The sequence below is a fragment of the Sturnira hondurensis genome, unplaced genomic scaffold (assembly GCF_014824575.4).
Source record: "Sturnira hondurensis isolate 20B ecotype Veracruz unplaced genomic scaffold, ASM1482457v3 Scaffold0014099, whole genome shotgun sequence".
Classification (NCBI taxonomy): domain Eukaryota; kingdom Metazoa; phylum Chordata; class Mammalia; order Chiroptera; family Phyllostomidae; genus Sturnira; species Sturnira hondurensis.
In genome coordinates, this window is record NW_028086730.1 from 1421649 (window position 1) to 1447743 (window position 26095).

The window sequence follows — 26095 nt, forward strand, 5'->3', positions numbered from 1 at the left end:
CATTCTCCGCACAGCCGCCAGAGGGCTCTCTTTACAACACACATCGTATGGCAGCGATTTTCAGCCTTTTTCATCTCCTGGCACACATTAACTATTCACTAAAACTCTGCAGCACACCAAAAAATGCATTCTATTTTTGCCAGCCTGACAAAAAAACAGGTATGGTTTTGATTCATTCACACTGGGTGGCTCTTGTTGTGTTGGTTGTTGTCATTTTTTATTTGACAACTAAGGGAAAAGAGGTCGGTGTCCCTGGCTAAGTAGTCAGGTGTGTAGTGTTTCAGAACTCTCGGGGCACCCAGGTTGGAAACTGCCGCATCACGATGTCTCTCCTCTGTTTAACTTCCTCCAAGGACTTCCATTTCTTTTTATTTTTAAAAAGACTTTATTTTTAGAGAAAGGGGAAGGAAGGGAGGGAGGAAGAGAGAGAGAGAAACATCGATGTGTGAGAGACCCAGCAGTCAATTGCTCTCACACACGACCGGAACTGAGGACCAGGCCCACAGCCCAGGTCTGTGCCCCGACTTCCCTGATTTGGAACCCAACTGGCAACCTTTCGGTTCATAGCCTGGCACTCCATCCACTGCGCCATGCCAGCCAGGGCTCTGTTTCTTAAATAACAAAAACCAAGGTAACTCCTGGCTGTACACAGGCAGCCTTGGCCCGGCCGGGCCCAGCACCCCATACTTGGACTACACAGACCGACCTCTGCAGCAAGACTCTTCCTGCCTGACACATGAACCCTTCTGACCACGTGCACTCCCATCTCCTTTGGACGTCTGAGCTTGACGCCAATGCTAATTTGGTTGCTCAAAGAAACTTCCTCTGATCTCCTGAACGAGTTCAGGTCCCACCTTCTCCTCCCAGGTATCAGCTCATGACATCTTTGGCCTCCTCACAGTATTTATCTTGTTCCTGAATTATGCAATCTGTGCGATTCACACCTGAATCCGCTCCAAGGTGGAGGGGCCAGGAGGGCAAGGTCCATGGCTGTCATATTGACTGTCTCTGCCTGACACGTATTTGGCCTTTTCCTAATGGTTGAATGATTAATGGATGGAAGGGATGGTGGACGAAGGGAGGCCGGATGTGCGTGATGGCTGGCTGGATGAATGGAGGGTGGACGGATGAATGTGTGGCTGATGAATGCACAGGTGGATGAGTAGGTGATGAAGACGCTCGTCCCCGCAGCTAACTGGCGGTTACAATCACAGTGTGAGTCCTCCGCTCCCAGGGCACTTACACTGACCTCTGGCTTGGCCCATTTTCCCATTCTCACCGGGCGCAGCGCTATGGATCTGGGGTTTCCTCTCGAATCCTCTGCGCTGGGTGGGCGCCCCGGAAGTTGGCTGTGCACGTGTACGTACTTCACTTCCAGGCATGCTTGGAACGCTCGCACCGGGCAGAGGTCGGCCGGCGCCCGCGGCGGATGCTGCCCGCGCCGCAGGGGCGGGGAAGCTGCCCGGAGCCACGCCACGCAGGTTCCCTGAAGTTCCCCACTGCCGCCGCCGCAGGTCCGAAGTTGGGCGAGGCTTGCGGGACGGGGGCGGGGCCGCGCCGGACCCGGATGCCGCCCCGCCCCTCTCCACGGAACCGGAAGTGGAACGGCACCTGGGAGCCTCTGGAGCTTTGGGAGCGGCGGAGCGGTGGGAGCCGGGGACTAGCCCGGCCGGACGACCCCTCGGCTGTGCGTGAGCGCGGCGTGCTGCGGGCGGGAGGGCCGGTTCCTCTGCTCGCCCCCGGGCGCAGCCAGCCCCAAAACGGGAAGGAAGCCGTGGCCGCCGCGGTCTCGCCGCTCTTCCGCTCGCGGTTTCGGGCGCGGGGGGAGCGCGGGCGAGGCTTCCCCGGGCCGGGGACGGGCGGCTGGCGTCTGGCGGAGGGAAGGGCGGGGGTCGGAGGGGCTGGCCCTGAGGTACGAAAGGGACCCTATGGATGGGGAGTCCGCGGTGGTGGGGAGGGTCCCCGGAGCAGGGGGTTCAGCGGAAGGGGGTGGAAGGCCGCGGGGGAGGGGCCGGGGTCGGTTTCGGATCCGGAGGGCTGCACTTGCCCGCAGGCTTGGCAATCAGCTCAGTGGGAACGCGGCAGCGCGCGTGGCAGAGCGGCGCTTCAGCGGGGCCAGCCCCTCCACTGGGCGCTTGAACTCATCAGAAAGGTGCTCTGGGGTTTCTGGTTTTCCTCTTTCGATCGCTTGAACAGTCCAGCGGGAGCTTGGGGAAGCCCTGGGTCAGGGCTTCTTCCGCTGGAACCTGTGGACGTGTCGACTTCCCGTGGGGGAATTCCATCTTCTGCTGAACGCAGCTCTGGAGCCTTCCTGAAGGGCGCTCCCTCCCAGCGCCGCGTCTGGGCTCGGGCTCAGCAGTGCCTGGGCCGCGGTGCTTTGCCAAAAGTTCACCGCCCAGGTCCGGATCGCCTGATCCCTCCCAACAGCCCGGCCAGCCCAGGCCCGGAAAGGGCTGTGGGATCTCAGGGCCCCTCCTACCCCGACCCGCAGTCGTATCCCGAGTTTGTTCGACCGCGGTGAGTCACTGGCTCCAGGCATGGAGATATTCCTGTTTCTCTCTCCCCTGGTTAGGAAACTATTCCCAGATATTCCAGGAGCCAGGAGGAGCCCTAAAGGGAACTCCAGGACAGAAGAGTAAGGAGCCGGGGCAGAGTTGCTTGTGGTAGTTTAGACCCCAGTAACTGGGAGTTGCCCCCCACCCCACTACAGCTGACTTGAAGTTGTGAACCGATCTTTAAAACACTTTTTAAAAAAATATTTTTACTTATTTATCTTTAGAGGGGAAGGGAAGGAGAGAGGGAGAGAAATATCAATGTATGGTTGCCTCTGCCGAGGACACACAATGTATCGTGTGTACGCTGTGGGGAATTGGCCTGCAACCCAGGTATGTGCCCTGACTGGGAATCGAACTGCGATCCTCTGGTTTGCAGGCCCATGCTCAATCCACTGAGCTACACCAGCCAGGGCTTGAAAACACTTTTCAGTGAACATAATTGGTGGTTTGGACTCTGGGAAAGTGTGCCGAGGAGGGCGTTGTGGGGGGGGAGGTGCTGGTGCTGCCTCCCCTGTGTTGCAGTAACCTGGGTCCCAGGTAGCAGGAGCTGTCCCCGCCCCTGCCCCCACCACCAGGCCTTACCTATCTGGTGTCAGGGTGTGGGTGGGCCCTTGGAGTGAGCTGGGTGAGTGTGCCCAAGGCAGGCCAGGAAGGTGTCCTTTGAGTGACCGGTGGGAGGGAGTAGGCTGAGTGCTGTCTGGCCCTGTGTGTTCTCCGGGTTTTCTGCTCCTCTGGTGCCAGTGGAGTTAATGGAAAGCTAATTCCACATGTAAGGCACCCACGGCCCTGGAGGGGACATTTTCCACTCTGTTTCTAGGACTGTGCAAGGTCACTTCACACTTGCACAGACTTAACCTGTGCAGGGGTGTGGGAGGAGCGTTTGCAAGGAAGGATTACTATTAAGGTGTTAATGGTGGAGAGAGGAATTCTTTTGGAAGGGCTTTTTTTTTTTTTTTTTTTTTGTAACAACTTTATCAAGATATACTTTCCATACCACATAATTTGCCCATTTAAAAGGTACAAGTCAACCATTTGTAGCCTAGTCACAGAGTTGTAGGACCATCACCACAATCAATTTCAGGTTAATTGCATCACTTCAAAAAGAAAGCCTGTGAAGCCACGCCCCCCAGCCCCCAACACTAGCTAATCTGATTCTCGTCTCTATACAGGTTTCCCAATCCGGACACTGCACAGAAAGGGGCCTGTAGAACACGTGGCCTTTTGCGGCTACTTCTTCCATGTGGCCCGTTGTCCCGGGTCGCCCTTGTGTAGAGAGTGTCTGCGCCTCACTCTTTTGTTGCCGGAGGATACTCCGTGGTGCGGACGGAGCACGCATCCTGTCTGTGATGTGACTCGGCATTGGGCTGTTTCCACTTCCAGCCCTTGTGTATACTGCCGCCATGGACGCTCCCAGGCACATTTTCATGGGGACATTTCGTTCCTCTGGGGTCCTGTGGTGGCTCCGCGTTGAACGGTGTGAGGAGCTGCCAGGTGTTTCCAGTTTGCACCCCCACCAGCCCCGCCTGAGGGTTCTGATTTATTATGCACGCGCTCCCCACTCTTGTACCCCCCGCCCCGCCCCTCCGCCCTGTGGTCTGAGGTGTGCGCTGCTGGCTCCTCTATTTTGATTTGCATAACCTGGTTGCTAATGACTTGGAGCATCTTTTCAGGAGCTTATTGGCCATTCATCTGCGGAGAAATGGCTGTTCAGCACTAGAAAGTGTGGTTGGCTGTCCTTTGTGTTACTGAGCTGGAGAGAGTTCTGTGCTCTGGACAACAGATTGGAGAGCATTTCCTCGTCTGTGACTTGTCTTTACTCTCAATGGTGCCCCTGGAAGCACTGAGTTCTACATTCTGTACAGTTTGCTCTTCCTCTTGCATGTGCTTTTTGGTGTCACACCTGAGACCTGCTCCTGGGTTCAGGGGTATGAAAATCTATGCCTTTGTTTTCTTGTAAGAGTTCAGTAGTTTTAGGCAGTTAGGTCCTTGATACATTTCTCAGTGAATTTTTGTGCATGGTGGGAGGTAGGGGCCCGGAGCCATTATCTTTGGATCCAGAAAGTACTTGAGGCTTTAATTTTTCAGTTATTTTTTGTGCTTTCATTTTTAAATTTAAGTATTGAGAGGGTAATGAATTCTTGTCGATTTGAGCCTACCTGTAGCGGCTCCAGCCGGCGTGGAGCTTCGGGCGGTACCTGGATGCACAAAGCACCCACTCACATGTCAGGGTTTCTTGAGGGGGCTGGGGCCGAAGAAGGAGCGGGTCGTAGGCTCCGCAGGAACCAGGCAGGACATGGAGCCTGGGGAGGGCCGGCAGAGCCATCCCTGGAGTGGCCGGTTCATGACCCGCTGCCGGTGACTGGCTTGTCCCTGGGAACCTTATCCATCGGCTCGGTGCCGGCCAGCAGCACGGGCCCAGTCGGGGCTGTGAGCAGCCCTGCAGGAAAGCTGCTGAGGGTGGCGGGGGAATCGGAGCCCGGACCTCCATGCGGTAACCAGACCCGTGTCTTGGACACGCAGCCCGTTCCTCTCTGCTCCCTGCGTTGGCCCCTCATCTGTGTCCCTGTAGCAGTCAGGCTACGTGGCTTCTCGCAGCACGTGTAACTCCCGCAGGGAGAAGTTACTGTTTTTAGTAACACCACATGCGGGTGGCCAGAGAATGGAAACCTCGGGGTGACGGCAAACATGAGGTGTGTGCTGGTAACCGGGGCAGTCGTTCAGAGTGTGATGAGAAGATGTTACACGATTAGAGACCTTCGGAAACTTCGTGTTTCCTGTGGTTTCTCCATGTGTCTGAAGAGCGGGCAGTTCTTTGGTTAGTGACAGCTGGATCTTCTCAGCCTCCTTCCAGATTCCTGTATGAAGCCTCGTCATTTGGTGGGGGTTCAGAGGCTTCTGGAAGGATCTCCACACCTCCGGGGTTGCCCAGAGCACCTCTCCGCAGAGACACCCCTGAGCTCTTCTCTTGGGATCTGTTTGCAGACGGAACCCCCCCCCCCCGCCGCCTTGTCCCTGGAGAGCCCTCACTGGACCTCTGTGTCTCCCCTGTGAGCAGCCTTCCGTCTTCAGCCGCAAAGAAAGGTGTGTATGTTGTGAACAGTCACAGTCCTGGCCCCGGATGGTCAGGTGAGCCCCCGTCCCGCTGGGTTGGCTGAGATTGGGACCGCCATCTTCCAGAATGTCTTTGTGCAAAAAATGAAGTCAAGTCCCCTATGGTGCCTGCGGCTTAGAAAGAGGAGGGGGTCGCAGGAAGCCCCAGGGCAGGGGACAGGAGGCCACCTGGCTACCAGGATCCCCCTAGGGACCTGCTCCCCCGACCACCAGTGGGGCTGCTTCCGGAAGAGCAGTGCAGGCGGGGCTCTGCCAGCGGTTCCCCCCCGTCTCGAAAGGGGTCGGGCAGAGGTGGGGCCTTTCGCCTTCCCTTGGAGGGCTGGGGTCCCCCGGTTCTTTTGTCCCATTTCCTTAGTTAGGGGTTGGAACTACACGCAGGAGCTGGCGTCCTGCAGGTGGGCAGCCCCTGTCGGGGACCTCGCAGTGCCGTGGGGTCCCTTGGGAGGCAGACGCTGTGGGCGAATCACCGAGCTCCTGGAGCTGCTCCTTCCTTTGTGAACGGGCACCCGCAGGTGCCCCCCACCCCAGTGGAGGTTTTAGTCCGTGTGCTCTCTAAACTTGTGTCAGAGCGGCTTGCACCTGGAAGACTCCTGCAGGGCTTTGGGACACCCTAGCAGAGGGGGATGACATTGGAGGGGCCTGGACTAGGAGGGCATCTTTGGCCCTGCCCACTGGCAGCAGACAGCTCCGGCCCAGGCGGCGGCGGCGGCAGGAGTCCCATCAGGAAATTTGAGAGCACTGTCCTGATTCACGTTCGCTACCACCTTGAATTTGGACTTGAGACCCAGCAGAGCAGGGGGGGCAGTGTCAGTTCTCAGGGTTGTGAGGGGCTTTTGTCCTGCCCTCATCCAAGCATAAAAGCCCCAGTGAGGCGCCCCAGGGGCCTGAATCGCAGGTCCTGCCTTCGGACACCTGGGCGGGGCTCCGGGTGACTGAACCGAACTAACCTTCCCTTGCTTCCGCGCAGGTGAGACTGTGCTAGCGCCGTGCGGAAGGCGAATCTGTGCTCATGCTTATTTGGAGTTCACCTTGGCGGTTGTGAACAGAAGCAGCTGTTCTAGCTGAAACCTAAGAGTTCGGGTGTTGGGGAGGTCAGGGGCCCGTCTTCCAAATTGGGTCGTGACAAGGAGAAGAGCAGGCAGGGGAGCGACCCGCCCGCAAAGGACCTGGGCCCTTTCGGACTGGTCAGGGGCCAGTTAGGGGAGCGTCTGAAAGCCGAGTGGTACCCCTTCTCCTGGTTGAAACTGCAGTGAGACCCAGGTGACGTGGAACGTCCCCGCTGTGATGCTGAGGAGGTCTGTGGGGGCGGGGCCCGAGCTGTCCGCCCCGATGGCACAGTCGTGTCCCGAGACGGCGGGTGGAGCTTCGTCCTCGCGCGTGAAGCCCGCGCACAGGTGACCATGTGACCACAGACAGCTTCTCACTGGAGCTGCAGCCAGGGCATTTCTGGGGTCTTTCTGATGCCACTCGCTGCAGTGCCCGCTCCAGTGCTGCGTCCCTTGGTGTCCTCACATTCCTACCGTGTCGTCCAGCACAGGGGTGACGAGGACCCTCTGGTCATAGCCCTCCTGGCGCGTCTCAGGGCTGTGGCGCTGTGGGCCCAGAGTATGTGGCTGGCCTGCGGCGGCTCCCAGCCCCATCACCCGTCACCTCTCTCTGCCCTCGCAGATGTGGAAGGCTTCGGCAGGCCACACCGTGTCCATCCCCCAGGACGACAGCGGCGCCGACGACTGGGAGACGGACCCCGACTTCGTGGTGAGTCGCTGGTGCCCCTGCTTCTGTTCCCCTAGTTCCCTGACAGTGAGTCCCAGGGGCGCGCTGGGGTGGGTCTGGGTGCTGGCCTCACGCCCAGGCTGCTGGGCTCGCTTGTGTCTCCTTCAGAACGACGTGAGCGAGAAGGAGCAGCGGTGGGGCGCCAAGACCGTGCGGGGCTCTGGGCACCAGGAGCACATCGAGTAAGGGGCTCTCTTCTCTTCGTTTCTCGTGACTACTACCTGGACACACGCTTGTTACGCTTTAGAGAGGGGGGGGGCGTTGGGGGGAGAGAGGGGGAGGGACATCCATGTGAGAGAGAAGCATCGTTTGGTTGCTTCCCATACATACGTGCCCCAGCCGGGGACCCAGTCGGCAACCCAGGCCTGGGCCCTGACCGGGAATCGAACTGGGGACCTTTCGGTGTATGGAACGCCACTCCAACCAAGGCAGCCACGCTGGCCAGGGCCAGACTATTTTCATGTTGGCACTGGATTTGCAGACAAAGAAGTGTGTGCTCCTCTCGAACCGTGGGAGGCGGTTCGAACCGTCACACCCGGGTTGGTGACTGCTGTGTCTAGAGGGGCTTGTCCGAGAAGGGACCTTGTACCTGCGTGTGCGTGTGTACCCGCGCGTATGTGCACGCACAGCTCTGGGGAGCCCACTCCCCCACGTCCCGGTCACTGAGGCCCACGCTGGCCCAAGCTCTTTGTGCAGGGCCAGCTCCCGACACAGGTGAGGTCTCTGAACGCCTTGCCCCTCACGCTCCCGCTCCTGCTGCTTTACACGCAGCGTTGTCACTTTACTGTCCCCTGGAGACCGTGCGCTGAGTTCCAGGCATTGCGATCTCCCGAGGAGCTCAGAACGGGAGCGTCGGGAAGCATGTCATCGTCCCCAACCAGGCGCTCTTAAACTGCCACCGCTGGGGTGTTTGTGTCCTTGTCAGGAAGTGTAGAGAAAAGGAGCTTTTAACGTGTGCTCAGGCTTCCATCCGATCGTACCCCTGGGACCTGCATGCATTGTTTGCGGGGAGACCTCGCCCTGCCTGGCCTCGAGTCCTTGCAGCTCGGGGAGCCGTTCCTGTGCGGGGAACGCCCGCTGTACACACCAGGGGCCCCTCCTGGACCACTGCGCCCGCACCGGCACTGCAGCCCCTCAGAATGTCTGGGGATGGGGACTGGTGAGAGGCAGGGGCCCAGGAGCCAGCTCAGCTCTGTTGCCAAATTGGGCCCTTGGTGGTGGGGTTAGGCTCACCCCTGAGTGGGTCAGGTCCCGGTTCCTTTTCTCATTTCTGTTCCCTGTGGTGGGAAACATGTTGGGGAGAGCGGATCGGAGAACAAGGGAGCAGGCAGCCTCTGGGTTGACTGGAGTTCCGAGAGACCACGTCGGGGGTAGGACAGCTCGAGGTGCCCTGCGGTCCCCCAGGGTTTTAGGAGGGTGTCTTCCCTCCCAGCTCGGAAGAGGTTGGGTGGTGTGGGATTGTCGTATGGATATTGACGGTGCGGTGTGGTGTCCCCCAGGCAGAAAGGCCCCGAGTGAGGTGGCTTTGTGCCCTTGGGCCTCCTGACAGTGACAACTGAGACGTCTCCCTGCCCCTGGAGTTGACAGGGAAGGGTGGCTTTTGGGCTGCGAGTCCTGAAAGCCGTTTCTATGCCTTTGGGTGTGCAGGAGGCTGGGGTGCGGTGGGCAGCGAGAGCCGCCCGAGTAGCGGGCTTGCTGGGCTATGGCCGTCCTCCAGGAACCCTGCAGGAGGGGCGCCTCGCTGTGCCCCCGCTCTGCCTCGGGCGCCGTTTCCAGAATGTGGTCTCCTCGCTCGGCCACCATGGAAGCGAGCGGCACAGGGCCTGTGTGGCAAACAAATGAGAGTTCACGTTTCGGGCGGCCACCTGTGGGGGCCACGTGGCACGTGGGCAGAACTGTCGCTCTTCGGTGGCCTCCCACAGGGCTGCCAGAGCGCAGGCCCGAGAGCAGGACCTGGAGGGAGTGCGGTGGGGCGGGTCGAGTCTGGGCCCCGGGCACACCTGCCTGACCCCTGACCCCGCCACGCACCCTTCCTCCCAGCATCCACAAGCTGAGAGAGAATGTCTACCAGGAGCACCAGTGCCTCAAGGAAAAGGAGCTGGAAACGGGACCAAAGGCCTCGCACGGCTACGGGGGCAAGTTCGGCGTGGAGCAGGACAGGATGGACAAGGTGCGTGGGCAGCGTCACCGCAGCGTCATCTGGGCCCGAGTTGGCCACTCGCGGGGTCGGCATAGGAGGCCCTCACATCCGCCCGTCCTGTTCAATTTCGAGTCAGTTTCTTGAGGATCAGGTTTGCCAAAAGCCCATTTACTGTTCACCTAATCGTCAAGGGCTCCTGCAGTTTGATGCTCCCTCAAGGGGCGATTCCGGAGGGGGGCTGGGCAGCGGCACGCGAGGCTCCCCAGGGGCCAGGCCTGTGGTTAAAGGTGTCGGCCCGCCCCCTGCCAGCATTCCCACGTGCCGCCTGACTTGTTCAGCTCGGTGGGGGGTGAGATGGGGCCAAAACCAGACCCTAGGGCCCCTTGTTCATGTCACAGGGGACAGTGCAGCCAGCAGGTGTGCTGATGCCCTTCCTGCGTTAGTGACCCTCGGGGGGCGGATCAAAACTTCTGCTCACTTGGCTGGGGGTGCGCTCCCCCGTACCCGGGCTGTGGGCCAGGCAAGTGGGTGTTCGTGGGAACGGGGGTGTTAGGGAATGTTCCAGCATGGACAGTGCCAGGTGTGGGGAGCGCGGGCATCCCCCTGGGGAGAGGACAGAGCAGTCTGTTGGTTTACCGCCTCAGCGGGGCAGCTCCTTCCATTCTGCTCCCCGGGGGGAGGGGCCCCTGCAGCCAGGCCCTGAGAGCCCGCTCGCACCCAGCAGGCACCAGCCTCCCGGCCGTAGGGAGCATCCGCTGGTGTCGGGTTCTGCTCTGAAATTCCATGCCTGTCCTTGCACAGGGCTCGGATTCAGTGGTTGCACTCTGTCATGGTGCCCACACTCGGTCACCACAGAGCAGATATGTGGGGCCTGTGGCCCCCCAAACAGTGTCCAGAATTAGCCTGGAGACGGAGCGAGCTGTAAGCTGCAGGAAGCAGACAGGGATGTTCAACAGCGTGACTGTCACCCCGGAGGTGACTCGACACCAGAGCAGGGGAAGCGGGGAGCAGAGTCACGTCTGGTTCCCAAAACAGCCTGGCAGTGTTGCCGGTGTGGACGGAGAGACACGTGTGCCTGGGACGGTGAGGGAGTGGTGGGTGGGAGCCTCCACCCGCAAGGCCTGTGCCCCCAGGGCTGTGGGCTCACAGGGCCCAGAGGAAGTCATCAGAAAGGTGGGCCCACACCTCATGGGGACGGTGACCTGCTGGAGAAAGGAGTGACAGTCTGGGGGAAGGGCCTGCCGACAGCAGCCGAGACTCCGCTGTCCCTCCCGGCCCCTCTGCTGCTGCAGGGCTGCCGTCCCTCCTCCGGCGCCTGCTCTGGGAAACTTTCCTGATGAGCTGGCCCCCAGGCCTGCGCCACCCCACCGTGCACCCTCCTGTCACCCTCCGCCTCGCTGTGTCACCGCTGCTGCGCTGTCACGCTGTCCTGCCCACAGGGCCTCTGAGGGGCCGAGACTCGACCTCTCCTGGAGCCAGGCCGGCACCGTGAGGGCCCCGAGTGGGCGCCTGTGGGAGCCTAGGTCCCCCTCTCCTGCCCACGTGGTAGCGGCACCCGGATGGCTCGGGGACGCCCTTGCCTCCCCAGTGGGGGTGCTGGGCAGTCGCCGCCAAAGACGGATCTGGCCCGCGCCCCCTCTGTGCGTGTTGGAAAAGGGTTGCTGTCTGCCCGAGTGCAGATGACTCAGATTCAAACCCAAACACGTGTGGCTTTCGTCACCTGTCCCGCATCCTTTTTATTTTTATTTATTTATTTATTTTTATTTATTTATTTTTTGTCCCGCGTCCTTTTTAGAAATGGACAGAAACAAGAAGCCCGACGCCTCTGTGGTGCTTCTCAGGGGCACATATTTGGGAGCCGTGGTGCCGGCTCCATGCCGTGTCCCAGACATGTCCTAGGCCTGGGGGGGGTTGTTGCCTGCTCTGGTGATGGTCAACCTGCGATCACGTGGAGGTCAGGGGCACTCTGTTTCAGTAAAAAAGCTGACAAATGGCATGCTGCCACTCTGGCCATGTTTCCAGAACCGTTTTTACACAGTTTCTTCCTGGTGGGACTCGAGCCGGCACAGAGGGGCTGCCCTGCTCGACCTGGCATTGGGCGGTCCGCGCGGGGCCGCAGGCGGCGTCTGAGGCCCGTGTGTGCTCCTGTTGCAGTCGGCCGTGGGCCATGAGTACCAGTCGAAGCTTTCCAAGCACTGCTCGCAGGTCGACTCCGTGCGGGGCTTCGGGGGCAAGTTCGGGGTCCAGGTGGACAGGGTCGACCAGGTGAGTGACGCGCTGGAGCCGGGGCTGGGGGGCGGCACGGCTTCCTGTGGATCAGCCCCGCTGCCGGTGAGCACATGGGTCTGCTAGCCCCTCGAGGTCCCGTGTGGGTGCCTCTGACTCAGAGACTGCAGGGTGGTGGCCCCCGCCCCGAGGTGGCTGGCTGGGTTGAGAGGTGAGAAGGGTCGAGTGTGAGGGCCATCCTCGGTGTTGGCTGCGGGCTCCCGGGCTCCCATCTACTCCCCAGACGGACCGGGCACCTTCGTTTTGCCCGGGAGTATGCTGGGGCGTCTTCTCCACCGCCCTCCGCGCACAGAACTGCTGTGACAGGACCACGTCTGGGGCCGCACAGCAGCTGACGGCCCTCTCTCCCTGGGTCACCCCAGTCTCATGTGGCGGCACTTGAGAGCCTGGTTTTGGAGTGAGGTGTCCGTCCGCATCCTGGCCAGGCTGCCTCTCAGCCGTGGTCTGGGAGACGGTTCCTTGGGCCCTGCGTGGGCGCCCTGAGGCCTGCTCTCTGGGTGGGTGTTCCTGTCACTCTCGGCAGAGCTGGTCTGTAGAGGTGGAGACTCTCACCGGCTGTTGTTAAGGAGCCGAAACGCCCAAGGAGAGCTGGCTGCTCGGTGGCTGGCCCCCAGGGTGGGCTGGCTCAGCTTGGCCTGCTGGCCCAAGGGCTCGGTGAACTGCAGGTGGGAGCAAATCCGAGCTCCAGAGCTCGGGGCGTTGGTCAGCCCTGCGCCTGGCCTCGGGGCCTGGAGTGTGGAGGACAGTGAGGGTCACGTCTCTGAAAGTTCCCTAGGCCTTGTGCATTCAGACGGACTGCGGGGGGCATTTAAAAATGCGTCTCCCCGTGTCTTGTCCTCACAGTCGGCCGTGGGCTTTGAGTACCAAGGGAAAACGGAGAAGCACGCCTCCCAGAAAGGTAGGACCTCTGCTGGGGGGCACCCCGCGGGCAGGGGCGGGGTAGGGGTTTCGTGGCGCCTGGGGCCTCTTCTCCGACGGAGGGTAGTGGTTCTCAGTGCAGCCAGGCCCACCTGGTACTCCATGGGCCACGTGGTCCCTGCCACGCTGCTCGAGAGGCCCGGCATCCGCCATCAGTGCGGGTCCATGGAGCGGGTTCCCACTGTGGTTCGCTGTCCAACTGTGTGGGCAGGATGCTACCCCAGGCCCCCCCCCCCGCCGCCGGAGGAATACACCATCATACCCCTGCCGTTGTCCCTACCTGCGCCCCGCCGTGGGCACGGCCTCCCCGGCCTGTGTCAGGGCACCAGGGCGAGTGCTCCAGGTGTGAGTGCTGGGCCCCCCAGGGTCCTGGGTGTGGACGTGGGGGGCGGGAGGGTCCTTTCGGGGACAGGCCCGTGGGCGGCTTTCTGGGCCTGCTGTCCTTCACTGGAGCAGCCCGTCTCCCAGGTGGGGGGCCGCTCCCCCTGCTGGCGTGAACGCGGTGTCCTCTGACAGAAGGGCCTGGCTGCCTGGTGTCTGGTGTCGCCTGTGTGGCAGGGGTGGCTTCTTGTGCAAACACTGCGCAATGTGCGCTTGGCCTCTGGGCGGGTTACACCCTGGCCCAGCCCCACCAAAGTGGCCGCGTGTCTGTCACTGGCTCCCTGTCTCCCTAGACTACTCGAGTGGCTTCGGCGGCAAGTACGGTGTGCAGGCTGACCGTGTGGACAAGAGTGCGGTGGGCTTCGACTACCAGGGCACGACGGAGAAGCACGAGTCCCAGAGAGGTCCGTCCGCGCCACCTGCTGTGGGCAGCTGTGCCCCTCACGCCCCCACACATGGACACAGACGCCCAGGAGTCTCCTTCCCTGGGCCGCATCCGGGGCGCGGCACCCACTGGGGTCCTAGTGTGAGCGTTCGCATGTCCCTGCTCCTCTCAGGTCGGTGTGGCAGGTCCACGGTGACTCTCCTGGCAGCTGGGTTGCCCGCTGTGCACCTGCTCTGTGGCCTGTCTCACCTGCCTTCTGGGGCGTGGGGTTCGGACTATGTCCGGTTTTTTGATGACAAGGATCGACTGCCGCAACTGTTTCCGTACCTGTATCTTAGATATGCAAGCGGTTGTTCCAAAGAACACGCTCCTGGAAATGGTCTTGCTGGTCACGGGACGTGGACCCGAACATTCCGGCCAATGGGCCAGGTCCCCCTGAGGCCCCGGCAGCAGTCAGTCGCCCGAGGGCCATGTCCTGGAGGCCGAGGTTGCTCCCAGCAGGGCGTCTGCTCCCTGCCTCGGACGGCCTTTGTTCCGTTGGCCTGTGTGTTCGCAGGGTTAGAGTAAGTGCTGACACCTGGAAGTGGAGCGCCCACGGATTGAAAAATCCCAGGTTGCTTTTAAGAAGGAAACAACGGGCATGGGAAACGGCCCCGCACGTCCCTGGGGTCTTGGCCAAGCCTCTTTCCCGGCCCTCCCGCGGCAGCCGCTGCCCGCTGCCCGCTCTGTACTGGAGCCCGTGCTCCAGGGCCCAGGGCGTGCCTTGCGAGTCGGGACATGCTGTGCGCTCCCAGTCAGTGTGCCCAGGTGCTGTCCCTCCTGTGGAGTCTGGGGGCACGGGCCAGTGTGCCGGGGGCAGGCCTCAGGGTGTGCAGCAGCACTGGCCCCTCGGAAGGGGTTTGATCTTTGCGTCCACCCGACTCGTGTGTCCACGCAACAGCGTGCTTCTGCGCGCAGTGACTCTGTAGGGGATGAGGCTCTGAGCAGAGCGGAAGTGCGAGGCCACAGGAAGGGGTGCAGGGGGAGCTGTCCTTGGTGTCCCGCACACCTGCTTGCCTAGGGTGTGACGCTCGGGGACCTCAGGAGCCTGCTGTCCCGGCTGGTCCTGGCCACAAAGCTTGGTGGTACATGGTCACTTTGCGCAGCGCTAGGGATGAGGGAGGGCGCCGCTACCAGCCCGCTGGGCCACTGCCCTTCACGATTGCGCCGTGCCCGGGGTGAGCCTTCAGGCGTCTCCTCAGTGGCCGCACCGGGAGCCTGGAAGGCCGCTGTCCTGTGTGGGCGGTGCTGGCTCTTGGACTGCGCGCTCACCGCTCTCCCTGCTGGTGCGCAGACCGAGCTTCTCTGTGTCTAGATTACTCGAGGGGTTTCGGTGGCAAGTATGGCGTCGACAAGGACAAGGTGGATAAGAGTGCAGTCGGCTTCGAGTATCAAGGCAAAACGGAGAAGCACGAGTCCCAGAAAGGTGACCTCACTTACCTCCTGCCCACCCCTGCAGCTGGCACGGTGGGCGGCCGGGGGCGGGGCTGGGGCGTAGCAGCTGCCTTGGGCAGTGAAGCTGCTCACCCAGACGCAGCTGTGAAATAAGAGGCCAGTCTCCACCCCCAGGGCCGTGAGACCAGGGGCGCTGTGCGTCTGTGTCCGGAGGCAGTGGCACCGTGGCGGAGACCGGCCTGGGGCCACTCCTGTGGGTCCTGTGTTTGCTCACAGACCAAACCCACAGTGGGCGGTTTCCTGGACACCCTGCAGCAGGTCCTGGTCACGTTGTCCCGGGTGTGAGCAGGTGCCTGGGAGGTCAGGGTGGGTCGGCGAGTGTGTATGGTAGCTACCCCGAGAACACGCTGCCTCTGCACTCCCAAGCCGTCCACGCGCCCTGGCTCACCGCCACCCTCTGTGCCCACAGACTACGTGAAAGGCTTCGGGGGGAAGTTTGGCGTGCAGACAGACAGACAGGACAAGTGTGCGCTGGGCTGGGACCACCAAGAGAAGCTCCAGCTGCATGAGTCCCAGAAAGGTAAGGTGCGGGGCGTGCGTGGGCAGCCCCACTAGGCTGGTGTGCGGGTTCTCGCCGCATCTCTGTGGCCGTGTGGTTTTGTCTTCACTGTCTGGGGGTGGGGTCCTGCGCCTCCTGGTTTTGGGGAAGTTTGAGCCCCTGAAGCGATCTCCCCTCTACTCTCTACTCTGTGAGCGGGAGTGGGAAGACAGGGTGCGTACATGCTCAGGGGGCCAGGCCCGGCCAGGGCATTCCTGGGGTGCAGCCGCAGGGCCATGCTGTCCCCAGCCTGTGACCTCTGGGCAGTGGAGTGGGCCACAGTGCGTGAAAGCAGACACTTCCTGTACCCGGAGTGCTTTCCATCTGAACAGAACCATCCCAGGCAGAGCAGTGTGACCCAGACGGGGCCCCGGCTGCAGCCCTTGGTTCGGAGTGGGGCTGCGTGTAACGTGTCTCTTCACATGCACAGAGGCGTGTTCTCTGGTCTACAGCGTGGGTAGGACCTTAGAGCAGCCTCCAAGCACAGGATGGCCTCACTGCATCGTTCCAAATGCAGCTCCTGACCCGTCTCCAAGGGCGGGCTGGAGCGTCCAGGTCCTGAGCTCGTCCACGAGCCCTGTGTGCTCACGGGTGACTGTCGGCGAGCCTGGGAGCGGGCTCTCGGGCCCCCAGGCCGTGCAGAGCCACCTCTCAGACCCGTGTCTGGCACGCACATGAGCCCATTGGGCTCTGACCACGCTCTTCCTCTCGGTGTCTCTCCACCGTCAGATTATAAGGCTGGTTTCGGAGGCAGGTTCGGTGTTCAGTCCGAGAGGCAGGACTCCTGTGCTGTGGGGTTCGATTACAAGGAGAGACTGGCCAAGCACGAGTCCCAGCAAGGCACAGTTGCTCCCCGCGCCCGCGCCACGCCCCCCACCCCCACACCCTGCCCTCTGCCCCCCGCCAGTGCAGCACTCCCAGCACAGACTTCAGAGCTGAACCCTGCCAGGCGCCGTAGCCACACGTCAGGCCGCCTGTGCGCTTTAGACTCTTCTTTTAATTATTTTTGTTTTAAAACTTCATCTGAGGATGTTGCTTTTTAAAAAATTGCCTTTAGAGAGAGAGGAGGGGGGCAGGGGAGAGGAAAAACAGAGACAGCGGTGAGCGGGTTGCCCCCCACACGCCCGACTAGGCGTGGAGCCCGCTGCCATTTGGCCTGTGGGGTGACGCGCCAGCCCACGGGGCCGCCCACCCAGGGCCCGGCCCCGCCCTGTGCTGGGTCCTCAGTAGCTGCACCCTCCGCCCTGTTCATTTCCACTGCACCCTTTGCGGTGCGTGTTCTGTAAAATGATATTGTCACCCCAACCCCACAACATGGCTGGTTCCCGGAATGGGGTGTCTGGTTTCCCAGCACCTTCTGCGGGAGCCCTGGCCATTGACTGTGACTTTGGGGAGTCCCTGCGGACCCCAGGGCCCCGATGGCAGCAGGGCCTGCAGGGGCAGGTGTGCCCCACAGGGTGTCTGTGTCTTTGTGGCCGTGGTTTCTGGCTCCCAGTGGGAGGTGTCTTCGTTCTTTGTTTTGGGAAGACACCATTTCTGCATGGCCTCAACCAAGGCCCCTCGGGGCACACAAGGAGGCAGGCGGGGTCCCTCTGCGCAGCCACTGTGCGAAGGGCAGCGGCCTCCCCCTTGAGCAGCTAAGCTAAAGGCCCCGAGCCATCAGACGTGGAGTGGGCAGCCTGGTGCTCACCGGAAAGCAAGTCGGTCCTGAGTTGCAGGGCAGCGCTGGGGCTGTGAGCCTTGGTGTGGAGACGTGTGACAACGTCCCGGGCAGGGACAGAGGACACACTCTCGCTGATCCCGTGGCCGCAGGGCGGTGGCCATGGCTCTGTGTGGCATTGGTGGCGTGTGCCGGTGTGGCTGTCATGTGGAGGATTTGGCTGGTAGAGTTTCCCTGTGGGTTCCTTTACCACACGGGAGAGAGCCGGCGGCTGGGCCTTCTCGAGGCCGGCAGGCGCGGTGAGCCGGGAGACTGTGCTAGCGGAGAGCTGTGCTGGCGGGCCGGCCACGCCCCCTCGGCCACTGTCCCCGGAGAAGGTGGAAGCATGCTCACCTCTCCTGCCTCCCACTGCCCGAACACCATGGGGAGGAGACGCATGGCCGGGTGCCTCTCGTTTCTTTTCGCGATGGGGCACTTTCGGGCTGTTCCTGGGCCTGTCCGCACGCGTCTGCCCACGGCCCCGCGCGGTCCTTGCCCTGGGACTGAGCGCTGTGTTGCGCCCCGTTACAGACTATTCCAGAGGCTTCGGCGGGAAGTACGGGGTGCAGCAGGACCGGATGGACAAGGTGAGTGTCCCCGTCCGGCCCCCGTCTGCCATCAGCGGGTCGGTGCAGTGTGCCAGGCGCAGCCCCTCTTTGCAGATGTGCATTTATGTTGGGCGGGTGCCATTGCCATGGGGGAGACTGTTAACACGTGTGCCAGGCCGAGTCTGTCATGTCATGGTCACCTGTCCTGTACCCCTCACGGCTGTACTGTGAGGCACGTGCTGTTCTCGTCTCCTTTTATACTCTGGGGTCCCCGCTGGGCTGCCATCGCAACAGAGACATTCAGACCCTAGGGCCAGCACCAGGGCCTCAGGGACACAAGGCTCTTTGACTTTGGGGAACCAGCAGTGGCCGTGAATCTGGGGCTCCCTGTTGCTCCTTTCAGAGGCTCCAGGGTGGGCTTGAGTCTGTGCGTAGGGCGGCCCCACCCCGGGTGTGAGGAGAGTGCCCTGACCACCCTTCCCGTCTTGGCAGAACGCCTCCACCTTTGACGACATCTCCAAGGTGTCCTCCGTGTATCAGAAGACGGTGCCCGTGGAAGCTGGTGAGTGTTGGCATGCCTGGCAGTCCGCACTGCTCCCAGGGCGGTGGTGGGAGCCGGGGGGCTGAGGGGCCCTGGGGGCGGGTCTAGAGCGTGGCTGTCTGACAGGCCTCCTGGAAAGGCCCCGCCCCCTTCTCATGGGGCGACGTGGAGATTCAGGGCCCCGAGGCAGCCCCTGGCAGTGGGGTTCTGCACGGGCAAGGTAGGGGTGCTTTCCACAGCAGAGCAAGATGAGCAGTACGTCTCCATCCTGCCACCTTGGCCCAGACCTCCCTGTCAGGAGCAGGTGGGCACGCTGGCCTCCCCTCACACGTGGGCCCCAGGCCTGTGTGGTCCATCCTCTGTAGAGATTGCTGGGGGGGTCGTCCTGCAGTCCAGGGTCTCGGGGTGCACAGTTCTGTCCCAGGGGTGCACCCCAGTGAGTGCCCTTTAGTCGGGGAAGGTGCTACACCAGATAGAAGGTGGTGAACTGAAACCAGGGAGCAGGGCGCCCCCTGGTGTTGGCTATGCTCCCTGGGCCAGAGGCTCCCGGGCCCTGAGGGCCTGAGGGCTCAGGTTCTGCGGGCACTGGTGGGACTGGCCCAGGGAGCCTCTCTGTGAGGCGTGTCCTTAGTTTGTTTAAACTCACGAGACCAGCACAGACCAGTAGCAGTTTTTGTGTGAAAAGTGACTACAGAACAGAGAGTGCAGGGGGCGGCCTCGTCTTGCATTTTGCCTCCTTCACTGGAGACTGTTGACTGCGGCTACACCTGGGCTGTCGTCTGGGGGCGGGGCTCCCAGGTGGCACCTCCACAGGCCCCGCGGGCCCAGCTCCTGGCGGTGTTCTGAAGTCGCCTCCCGCTTGGGACAGTGCGGGGCCCACGCTGTCGTGGGAAAGGTGCTGCCTCGCTGAGCCGTGCCGACCTCCCCAGTGCTGACGTGCACGTGGCCATGCGGTGCCTGAGAAACCACTTGCCCACGTCACCACCGGGGTGGCCATGGCCCCGCAGCGACACTGGGAAACTGCTGTGCCCTCAGCTGTGGGCGCCAGCTCCCAGCATTCTGAAGAGCCCGCCACGCCCCAAACGTGCCCGTGTCAGTGAGCCCAGCTCACAGCTCAGAGTCACATGCCTGTCTCCTCGAGACGCCCCTGGGCCTCCGTGTGCAGCCGCGCTGTGTGTGTCCGCCACCCGAGTGGGGAGGTGCACCCTCAGGGATCATCCCCTGGGGACACGGGGTCTTTCCCCGTGGGTGTGTGGTAAGGAAGGCAGTGAGGTTCGAACTAGGAGACACGCCCAAGGCCAGGCTTATGGTGTCCGTCCATCCAGCTATGGGGTGGACACAAAGGCACTGGCTGGTTTGCTGGGGGGCTGAGCTGGCAGCCGTGGACACGGCTCAGTCGGTTCGGGGCTGCCTGATTCCAAGGGGTAGGTTGGTCACTGGTGCAGAACTTGGGTCCATTCTGGGTGATGGTGGTATCTGATATCCAGGGAATGCCCCCCTCCCCCCTCCTCCACCCCGTAGCCAACAGCAAGACCAGCAACATCAGAGCTAACTTCGAAAACCTGGCGAAGGAGAAGGCCCAGGAGGACCGGCGGAAGGCGGAGGCGGAGCGGGCCCAGAGGATGGCCAAGGAGAAGCAGGAGCAGGAGGAGGCCCGGAGGCGGCTGGACGTGAGTGAGAGGGTGCGGGCGGGCCGCTGGGGGGGAAGAGGCCGTCGCCACCGCTCTCCCTTTGGGGGTGTCCTGTGTCCAGCCCTGCCACCCCTCGTCTCTCCTCCCCCGGGGTGTGTCTCAGCCCCCCCACACTGCCAGTCAGTGGGGCGGCACTCTGGAGAGAGGGAGAGGCCTGGACACAGGTGTGCGGGCGGGGTCCCCTTGCGGGCATTCCCCCCCTGAGGAGGAGCGCACTCCGCCCTGCGGGCCGAGAGGGGCTGTGCGGGCCCTTGCACCTGGATCGGCCTCTGCAAGGAGCATAGCCCTGCCTCCCCCTTCCTGGGTGAGGTGGGAGGCAGAAGCCCCCCAGCCGGGGTTCCTCTGCTCAAATGCCTGGCCCAACCTTCAGAGCCCTGGCTGGTGCGTGCTCTGTTGGGCTGAGACGCTCACGTGCAGGGGGAGCAGCGGTTCGGCTCATCGTCGTGAACAGAGAGAAAGAGAGAAGAGCCCGCTCCTGGAGCCACGGACGGAGCCCGTGGCGGTCCCAGGCGATGGGGTGTCTGTGCCTGCATTGGGGGCGTGGGTCAGCCCAGCCCCACAGGCCGAGCTCGGGTCTGTGGGCCAGCTGTCTGTGAAAGCTCCCCGTTAGAGAGGGCCTGGCGGGACAGAGCTCCCTGGTGTCCCTGGTGCACTGCCTGCCTGCCGTGGGGCCTGTTGCCTCAGCTGCCACCTGGCGAAAAGTCAAGTGGCCCCAAACTCGTTGGCTTGAAAGGACACACATTGGTCGTTGTACAGTTCTGACGGGTCGGGCTCCTCACGGGGCTGCAGGGGGTGCCCTGCCTGTCCCCTGCCCTTTGCCAGCCTCCGCCTCATTGCCTGCCCCACTGTGTCTGTCGTCCACCTGCCACCTTCTGTGAGGTCCTGGGCCCCGCCCGTCACCCAGCAGGACCTCCCCTCCAACCCTCACCTCATCTGCATTCCCCTTGGCCACGTGAGGTCATCACAGGACTGACATCTCGGTGGGGCCACCGCTCCGTCCACTGCAGCCTGCCCACCCTTGGGCCCCCAAAGACCCACGTCCCTCCTGTATGCAAAACACACCTTTAACAGTCCCCCAATCTCAGTCCGTCAGCTCAAAGTCCCCGTCTCTCCACTTGAGCCACCTGCGCCAGGGGACGGTGGCTGACAGCAGTGTCACCTTCCTGCCTGCACGCTGTACAAACCAAGCGTGCGTGGAGGCGGCAGGAGGGCTGGGCGCCCCGAGCTCCTCCCCTGGGAGACCTGCTGACAGTGTGGCCATTGCTTCCCTGCGCACTGGCTTTGGGGATCTCCTGGGGTCGGGGCCTGCTCCGGCCCTTTTCTGCTCATCCTCTGGCGGGGAGTGTGTGTGAGGCTTGGGCACAGCCACCTGGAACGCTCACGGGCATCCAGGTGACCGGGGGGCTCTGATCGCTGCTGCCTTCGGTTACAGGAGCAAGCCAGAGCCCAGAAGGAAAGCCCACCAGCATCCCCGACCCTGCAGCCGGCTCAGGAGAGGCCGCCGTCCAGCCCCATCTATGAGGTTGGTTGTCAGTTTGCGGAGGGGCCTCTGGCTCCCCAGGGAGTCCCTTCCCAGCTCGGTGCCTCAATGGACAGAGGGCCGCTCCCGCTCTGCAGGGTGTCCATCCAGAGAGGGTGGCCCGGACAGGAGCCCTCCCCAGGGCAGGCACCCCGGCTGCATGTCCAGCCTCTGTTCTCCACAAACTCTCCCCTTGCTGGACGGGGCCCCTCCTCACCCAGCCTGCTGCCCGCCAGTGCAATCTCCTGATGCCCTGAGGCCAGGCGGTTTCTGCCTGTCATCCCCTTGCCCTGTGCTGCTGTGGCCCTGACCAGACTCCCTTCCAGAGTCCTTGTCCCGGCATCGGCTGCCACTCTCACATGTGGCCTTGCTCCCTGGCGCCTCCGGCTTTCCTCTCCCTCGACCCGTCTTCAACGTCCAGTTCTCCAGACACTGTTCTTGCCCTTTCTCCTCGGTCCTGTCGTTGCTACCTGGTGGCCCACCACCTGTGTTCCAGGGGCAGGCTGTCACGGGCCCCTGGCCCCCAACCCCGAGTACCCTCCTGATTGCTGAGTTGACGGCTGCCTTTCCACCCCTCACCATGGGGTCCCCAGGAGCTCTGAGCCCGGTCAATGCCCGAACCCGCGCTCTGTTCCTGTGGCCGCTATCCCGGCTCACACACCTGTCCTCCCTCCTCACTCAGAGGTCCTGGGGTTGCAGGGACACCACCTAACCAGACTCAGCTGAGGTGTAAAGGGAACTGGGATTGGGGAAGAGCTGCAGGGGACGTTGGCCTGGGCTTTCCTGTGAAGCACCCCTCTGCCCCCCGGCCTGAGCTTCCGGGCCCGGCATGGCCTCGCAGCCAGCAGTCCAGTGGAGGGGGGCTTCGTGCGCCCCTGTCACACGCACTGCACACCACTCTCCGAGGAGCTGGTCCTTTGCCTGTCTCTTCGTCCTGTGGGGACTGGAAAGGTGTCAGTGACCTAGGACAGGTTGTGAGAAACATTGCGTTCGCTCTCCCCAGGACGCCGTGTCGTTCAAGGCGGAGCCAAGCTGTGGGGGCCCCATCAGTGAGCCGGAGCCCGTGTACAGCAGGGAGGCCACCGACTACCGAGAGGCTGGCGGCCACCAGGGCCTGGCCTACGCCCCCGAGGCCGTCTACGAAAGCACGGAGGCCCCAGGCCACTACCAAGGAGGTCCGGTCCCAGCTGCCTCTGTTCCTTGGGGGAACGGCCTCTGTCTCCAGGACGGACCTGCCCCTGGGCCACTTGGCCCCTGGGGGTTCCTGGGGCACTGGGCTGGGGTGGGCAGAAAGGGAGGGCCTTCTGCTGGGGCCCCTTTGAAGTAGAAGCCTGGGAGCGTCTCCTAGAGCCCCGCCCTGGGAGCCAGCACTTCTGGGGTCTTTAGTGATGACGTCACGTGCCCTGACACGCTGTGAGGTGTGGGGCGCACTGTGCCTGATGTCCCTTCACGTACCATGACACCACCCTCTGAAAGGGCTCAGTGCTAAAATGTGGGCGTGACATGCAAAGCCAGCAAGGTCACTTCACCGGGTGGCGTCAGAGGCGGGAGCCCGATCCATCTGCTGCCTGGCACCTCACGGCCCATGCTCCCAGCAGGCGCCCTTTGCTGCCAGCCGATGTGCCCATGCAGCCGGGCCCCAGGGTGGGCGCGCAGCCAAGTGCAGACGGCTGCGTGCGTGTGGGGCTCGGGCTCCCTCTCAGGCCTTGTCCTCTTCCCGCAGAGGAGAGCGCCTACGACGAGTACGAGAACGACCCTGGCATCACGGCCATTGCGCTCTACGACTACCAGGCCGGTGAGCAGCCGCCTCCAGGCTGGGGCTAGGGCAGGGTGGGCTCACCACCGTGTCCTGTGCCGCGGGCCTTGTCACGCCTCTCATCTCTGAAGAGTCGGACTTTGGGGCATTAATACGATTTTTAAAAAATAATTTACTTTGAAATAATTCCCGAGTTAAAAGAAGTTCCGTCCCTCCGCCTTAGCAGGCACCCGGGTGCCCGTGCGTGTGCCCCCCCCACACACACACACACGCCCTGTCGTCTGCGGCCTGACTGCACCCTCCGCAGTCTGCAGGTGCCGGGTGCCCGTGCCCCCTAATCACCCTGAACCAGGGCCCCGCCACCTTCTCAGCGGGTGGCCACTGGGGAACTGGTGAGCCTCACTGTCCTTCTCTGCCTCTCCTGCAGCGGGTGACGACGAAATCTCCTTCGACCCCGACGATATCATCACCAACATTGAGATGATCGATGACGGCTGGTGGCGCGGGCTGTGCAAGGGCAGGTACGGGCTCTTCCCGGCCAACTACGTGGAGCTGCGCCAGTAGGACCGCCGCCCGCGCCCCCGCCCGCCGCTCCCGCCTCCACGGCGCTCGGCGCTCAGGGTGCGGCTCGGGGTCTGTGTTGCCTTTGTGTCGAATACTTCCGCCGATGCTTTCGAAGATGTTCGCGCCGCAGAGCTCGCTGCTGTGTCATGATCGTGTCCCTTGGGAGGGCTGTGGGGACTGCTTTACGCATTCGGGGTGTTTTCTTGTTTTGCCAAATCAGCTGTCACACGGAGCTACTTCTGGGAGCTTTAGTTCATCTGCGTACGTGGAGTCCTCGCCCCCCAGGCCAGCAGGCGAGGCCCCAGGACAGAGGCAAGACCTGTCCTTGGGTCACCTGCTGCTCCGACGATGCCCACTGGGTGCCAGGCAGGCGTGCCTGTCCCCGGGAAGGAGTCCCCCTCGGTGTCAGTGTTTGAAGGAGGAGGGAGGGGCCTGGCAGAAAGCCAGAACTGAGGGCAATTGCCAGGAAGCCCGTGAGTCTGAACGTCAGATAGAACTGCCTTTCCCACGGGAAACCCCACAGGGCCTGAGTTTGGCAAGGGCCCTGGTCTCTGCCCTGCGTCTCATTGTCTCGCCCCCGGCCCTCACCTCCGGAGCACTGGCCCCAGGAGGGCTGCGGAGTCCCCGCTTGTCCCCAAGATGCATTGTCAGTCCTCCCTGAAATTCTGCCCTCCTGAATCTTTGGCTCCGGATCCCCCAGACGCCCCCGGGCGTTTGAAGGCCTGTGCTCGGCCAACTGCTCAGACGTGAGTGCGTTGTCCGGGGAACGGCCGCTTCGCCGTGGGAGTTCCGGTGCCTTCTCTCCCAACTGCTGGACGTGGTCTTCCTGGAAGGGGGTCGTGTTCTTTTGCCAAAGTATCAACTTAAATGACAATAAAATTTGATGGATTGACGTGACTAAAAATCAGACGTGAACAGAAGGTGCTCTGACCCGGGCTGCCCCTCGTGGCGGCTCCGTGGACCCCGCACGGGGAGCGCATCACCCTCTACGAAGCCCAGAGGCGGCAGTGTCCTTCTGGGGCCTGGGGAACAGCCCGGTGCAGGGACGTCGGGGCTGGCAGCGAGGTCCCCTTCCTTGGGGCGTTTCTTCAGCGTCCGCTTCACAGTTAGGTCAGGTTTACATGCAATTATTATACCTGAATTTCTGTAGCTCACCTCATAGGGATGATTTTTTAAAATTAAGTACTCGAAATAAACTTCCTTTGATCCACTTGCTGCTGGTTCACTTTGGCTTCCCCCCCTCTGTCCCATGCGGAGGGTGGTGGCCCCGTCGGCACCCGCAGTCCCCTGCCCGGTTGGGGGCCGTCTGTCAGCTCTGATGGAGTGGCCTCAGCGGGGGCTGTGCAAGGCAGACTCGTGTCCCGTGAGAGGCGCGCACTCTCTGTGTTCAACAGTCACATCCGGGTTGCCATTCTCAGGACCGCCCCTTTGGGCGGCTGCGCCATGACCCTCAGGAGGAAACGGTAGCGTTGCACGGAGGAGCTGGCGGGTGGGAGGCCTTTGCCCAGCGCCTGGACCTGCTCGGGCCCGTGTCCACTGGGGTGGGCTGAGGAGGGGCCCTCAANCCCATGCGGAGGGTGGTGGCCCCGTCGGCACCCGCAGTCCCCTGCCCGGTTGGGGGCCGTCTGTCAGCTCTGATGGAGTGGCCTCAGCGGGGGCCGTGCAAGGCAGACTCGTGTCCCATGAGAGGCGCACACTCTCAGGTTGGCAGTGTTTTGGACACGAGTTCCCAGCACAGTAGAAAGTTCTGTGTTCAACAGTCACATCCGGGTTGCCATTCTCAGGACCGCCCCTTTGGGCGGCTGCGCCAGCGACCCTCAGGAGGAAACGGTAGCGTTGCACGGAGGAGCTGGCGGGTGGGAGGCCTTTGCCCAGCGCCTGGACCTGCTCGGGCCCGTGTCCACTGGGGTGGGCTGAGGAGCGGCCCTCAAAGGTGGGGTGGCCAGCGGGACGTGGCAGGGACACCAGGGGAAGGACAGCTTCAATAAACATCCAGGTGGCCAGCGGAGGGCTTGCCACTCTTGCTCAGGTCGGGTTCTGCTTTGGAGCCTCCAGATAGTGGTGGACGGTCCACAGGCCTGGCTCCCCAGTTTCCATGGTGATCGGCAGGCCTCTCCATCCACAGCTTGTGTGGAGCTTGGAAATGTTTAGCAAAGCTGCCCCCGCTGTCCCTGGAGGGAATGGGGGACAGTGGGG

At 62.4% G+C, this 26095-nt stretch overlaps 1 protein-coding gene across 4 annotated transcripts; it reads left to right on the forward strand.

The window, feature by feature from the left end:
- The first annotated feature begins 1582 nt into the window (after nt 1-1582).
- CTTN (cortactin) lies at nt 1583-25109 on the forward strand. 4 transcript variants are annotated; one of them, XM_037062587.1, is made up of 18 exons: nt 1583-1687; nt 5538-5636; nt 7331-7421; nt 7548-7621; nt 9480-9609; nt 11734-11844; nt 12709-12763; nt 13458-13568; nt 14904-15014; nt 15453-15563; nt 16311-16421; nt 17812-17867; nt 18321-18390; nt 19891-20039; nt 21493-21582; nt 22583-22754; nt 23303-23374; nt 23763-25109. In XM_037062587.1, exons 3-18 carry the CDS (start codon nt 7335-7337, stop codon nt 23897-23899), a joined length of 1647 nt encoding a protein of 548 aa, XP_036918482.1. In that variant the 5' UTR covers nt 1583-1687; nt 5538-5636; nt 7331-7334; the 3' UTR covers nt 23900-25109. The 4 variants fall into 4 exon arrangements, with proteins under 4 accessions (XP_036918482.1, XP_036918481.1, XP_036918484.1 ...); XM_037062586.1 differs by having other exon boundaries at nt 7335-7421; nt 19891-20051; XM_037062588.1 differs by lacking the exon at nt 16311-16421 and having other exon boundaries at nt 1584-1687.
- The last annotated feature ends 986 nt before the right edge of the window (nt 25110-26095 follow it).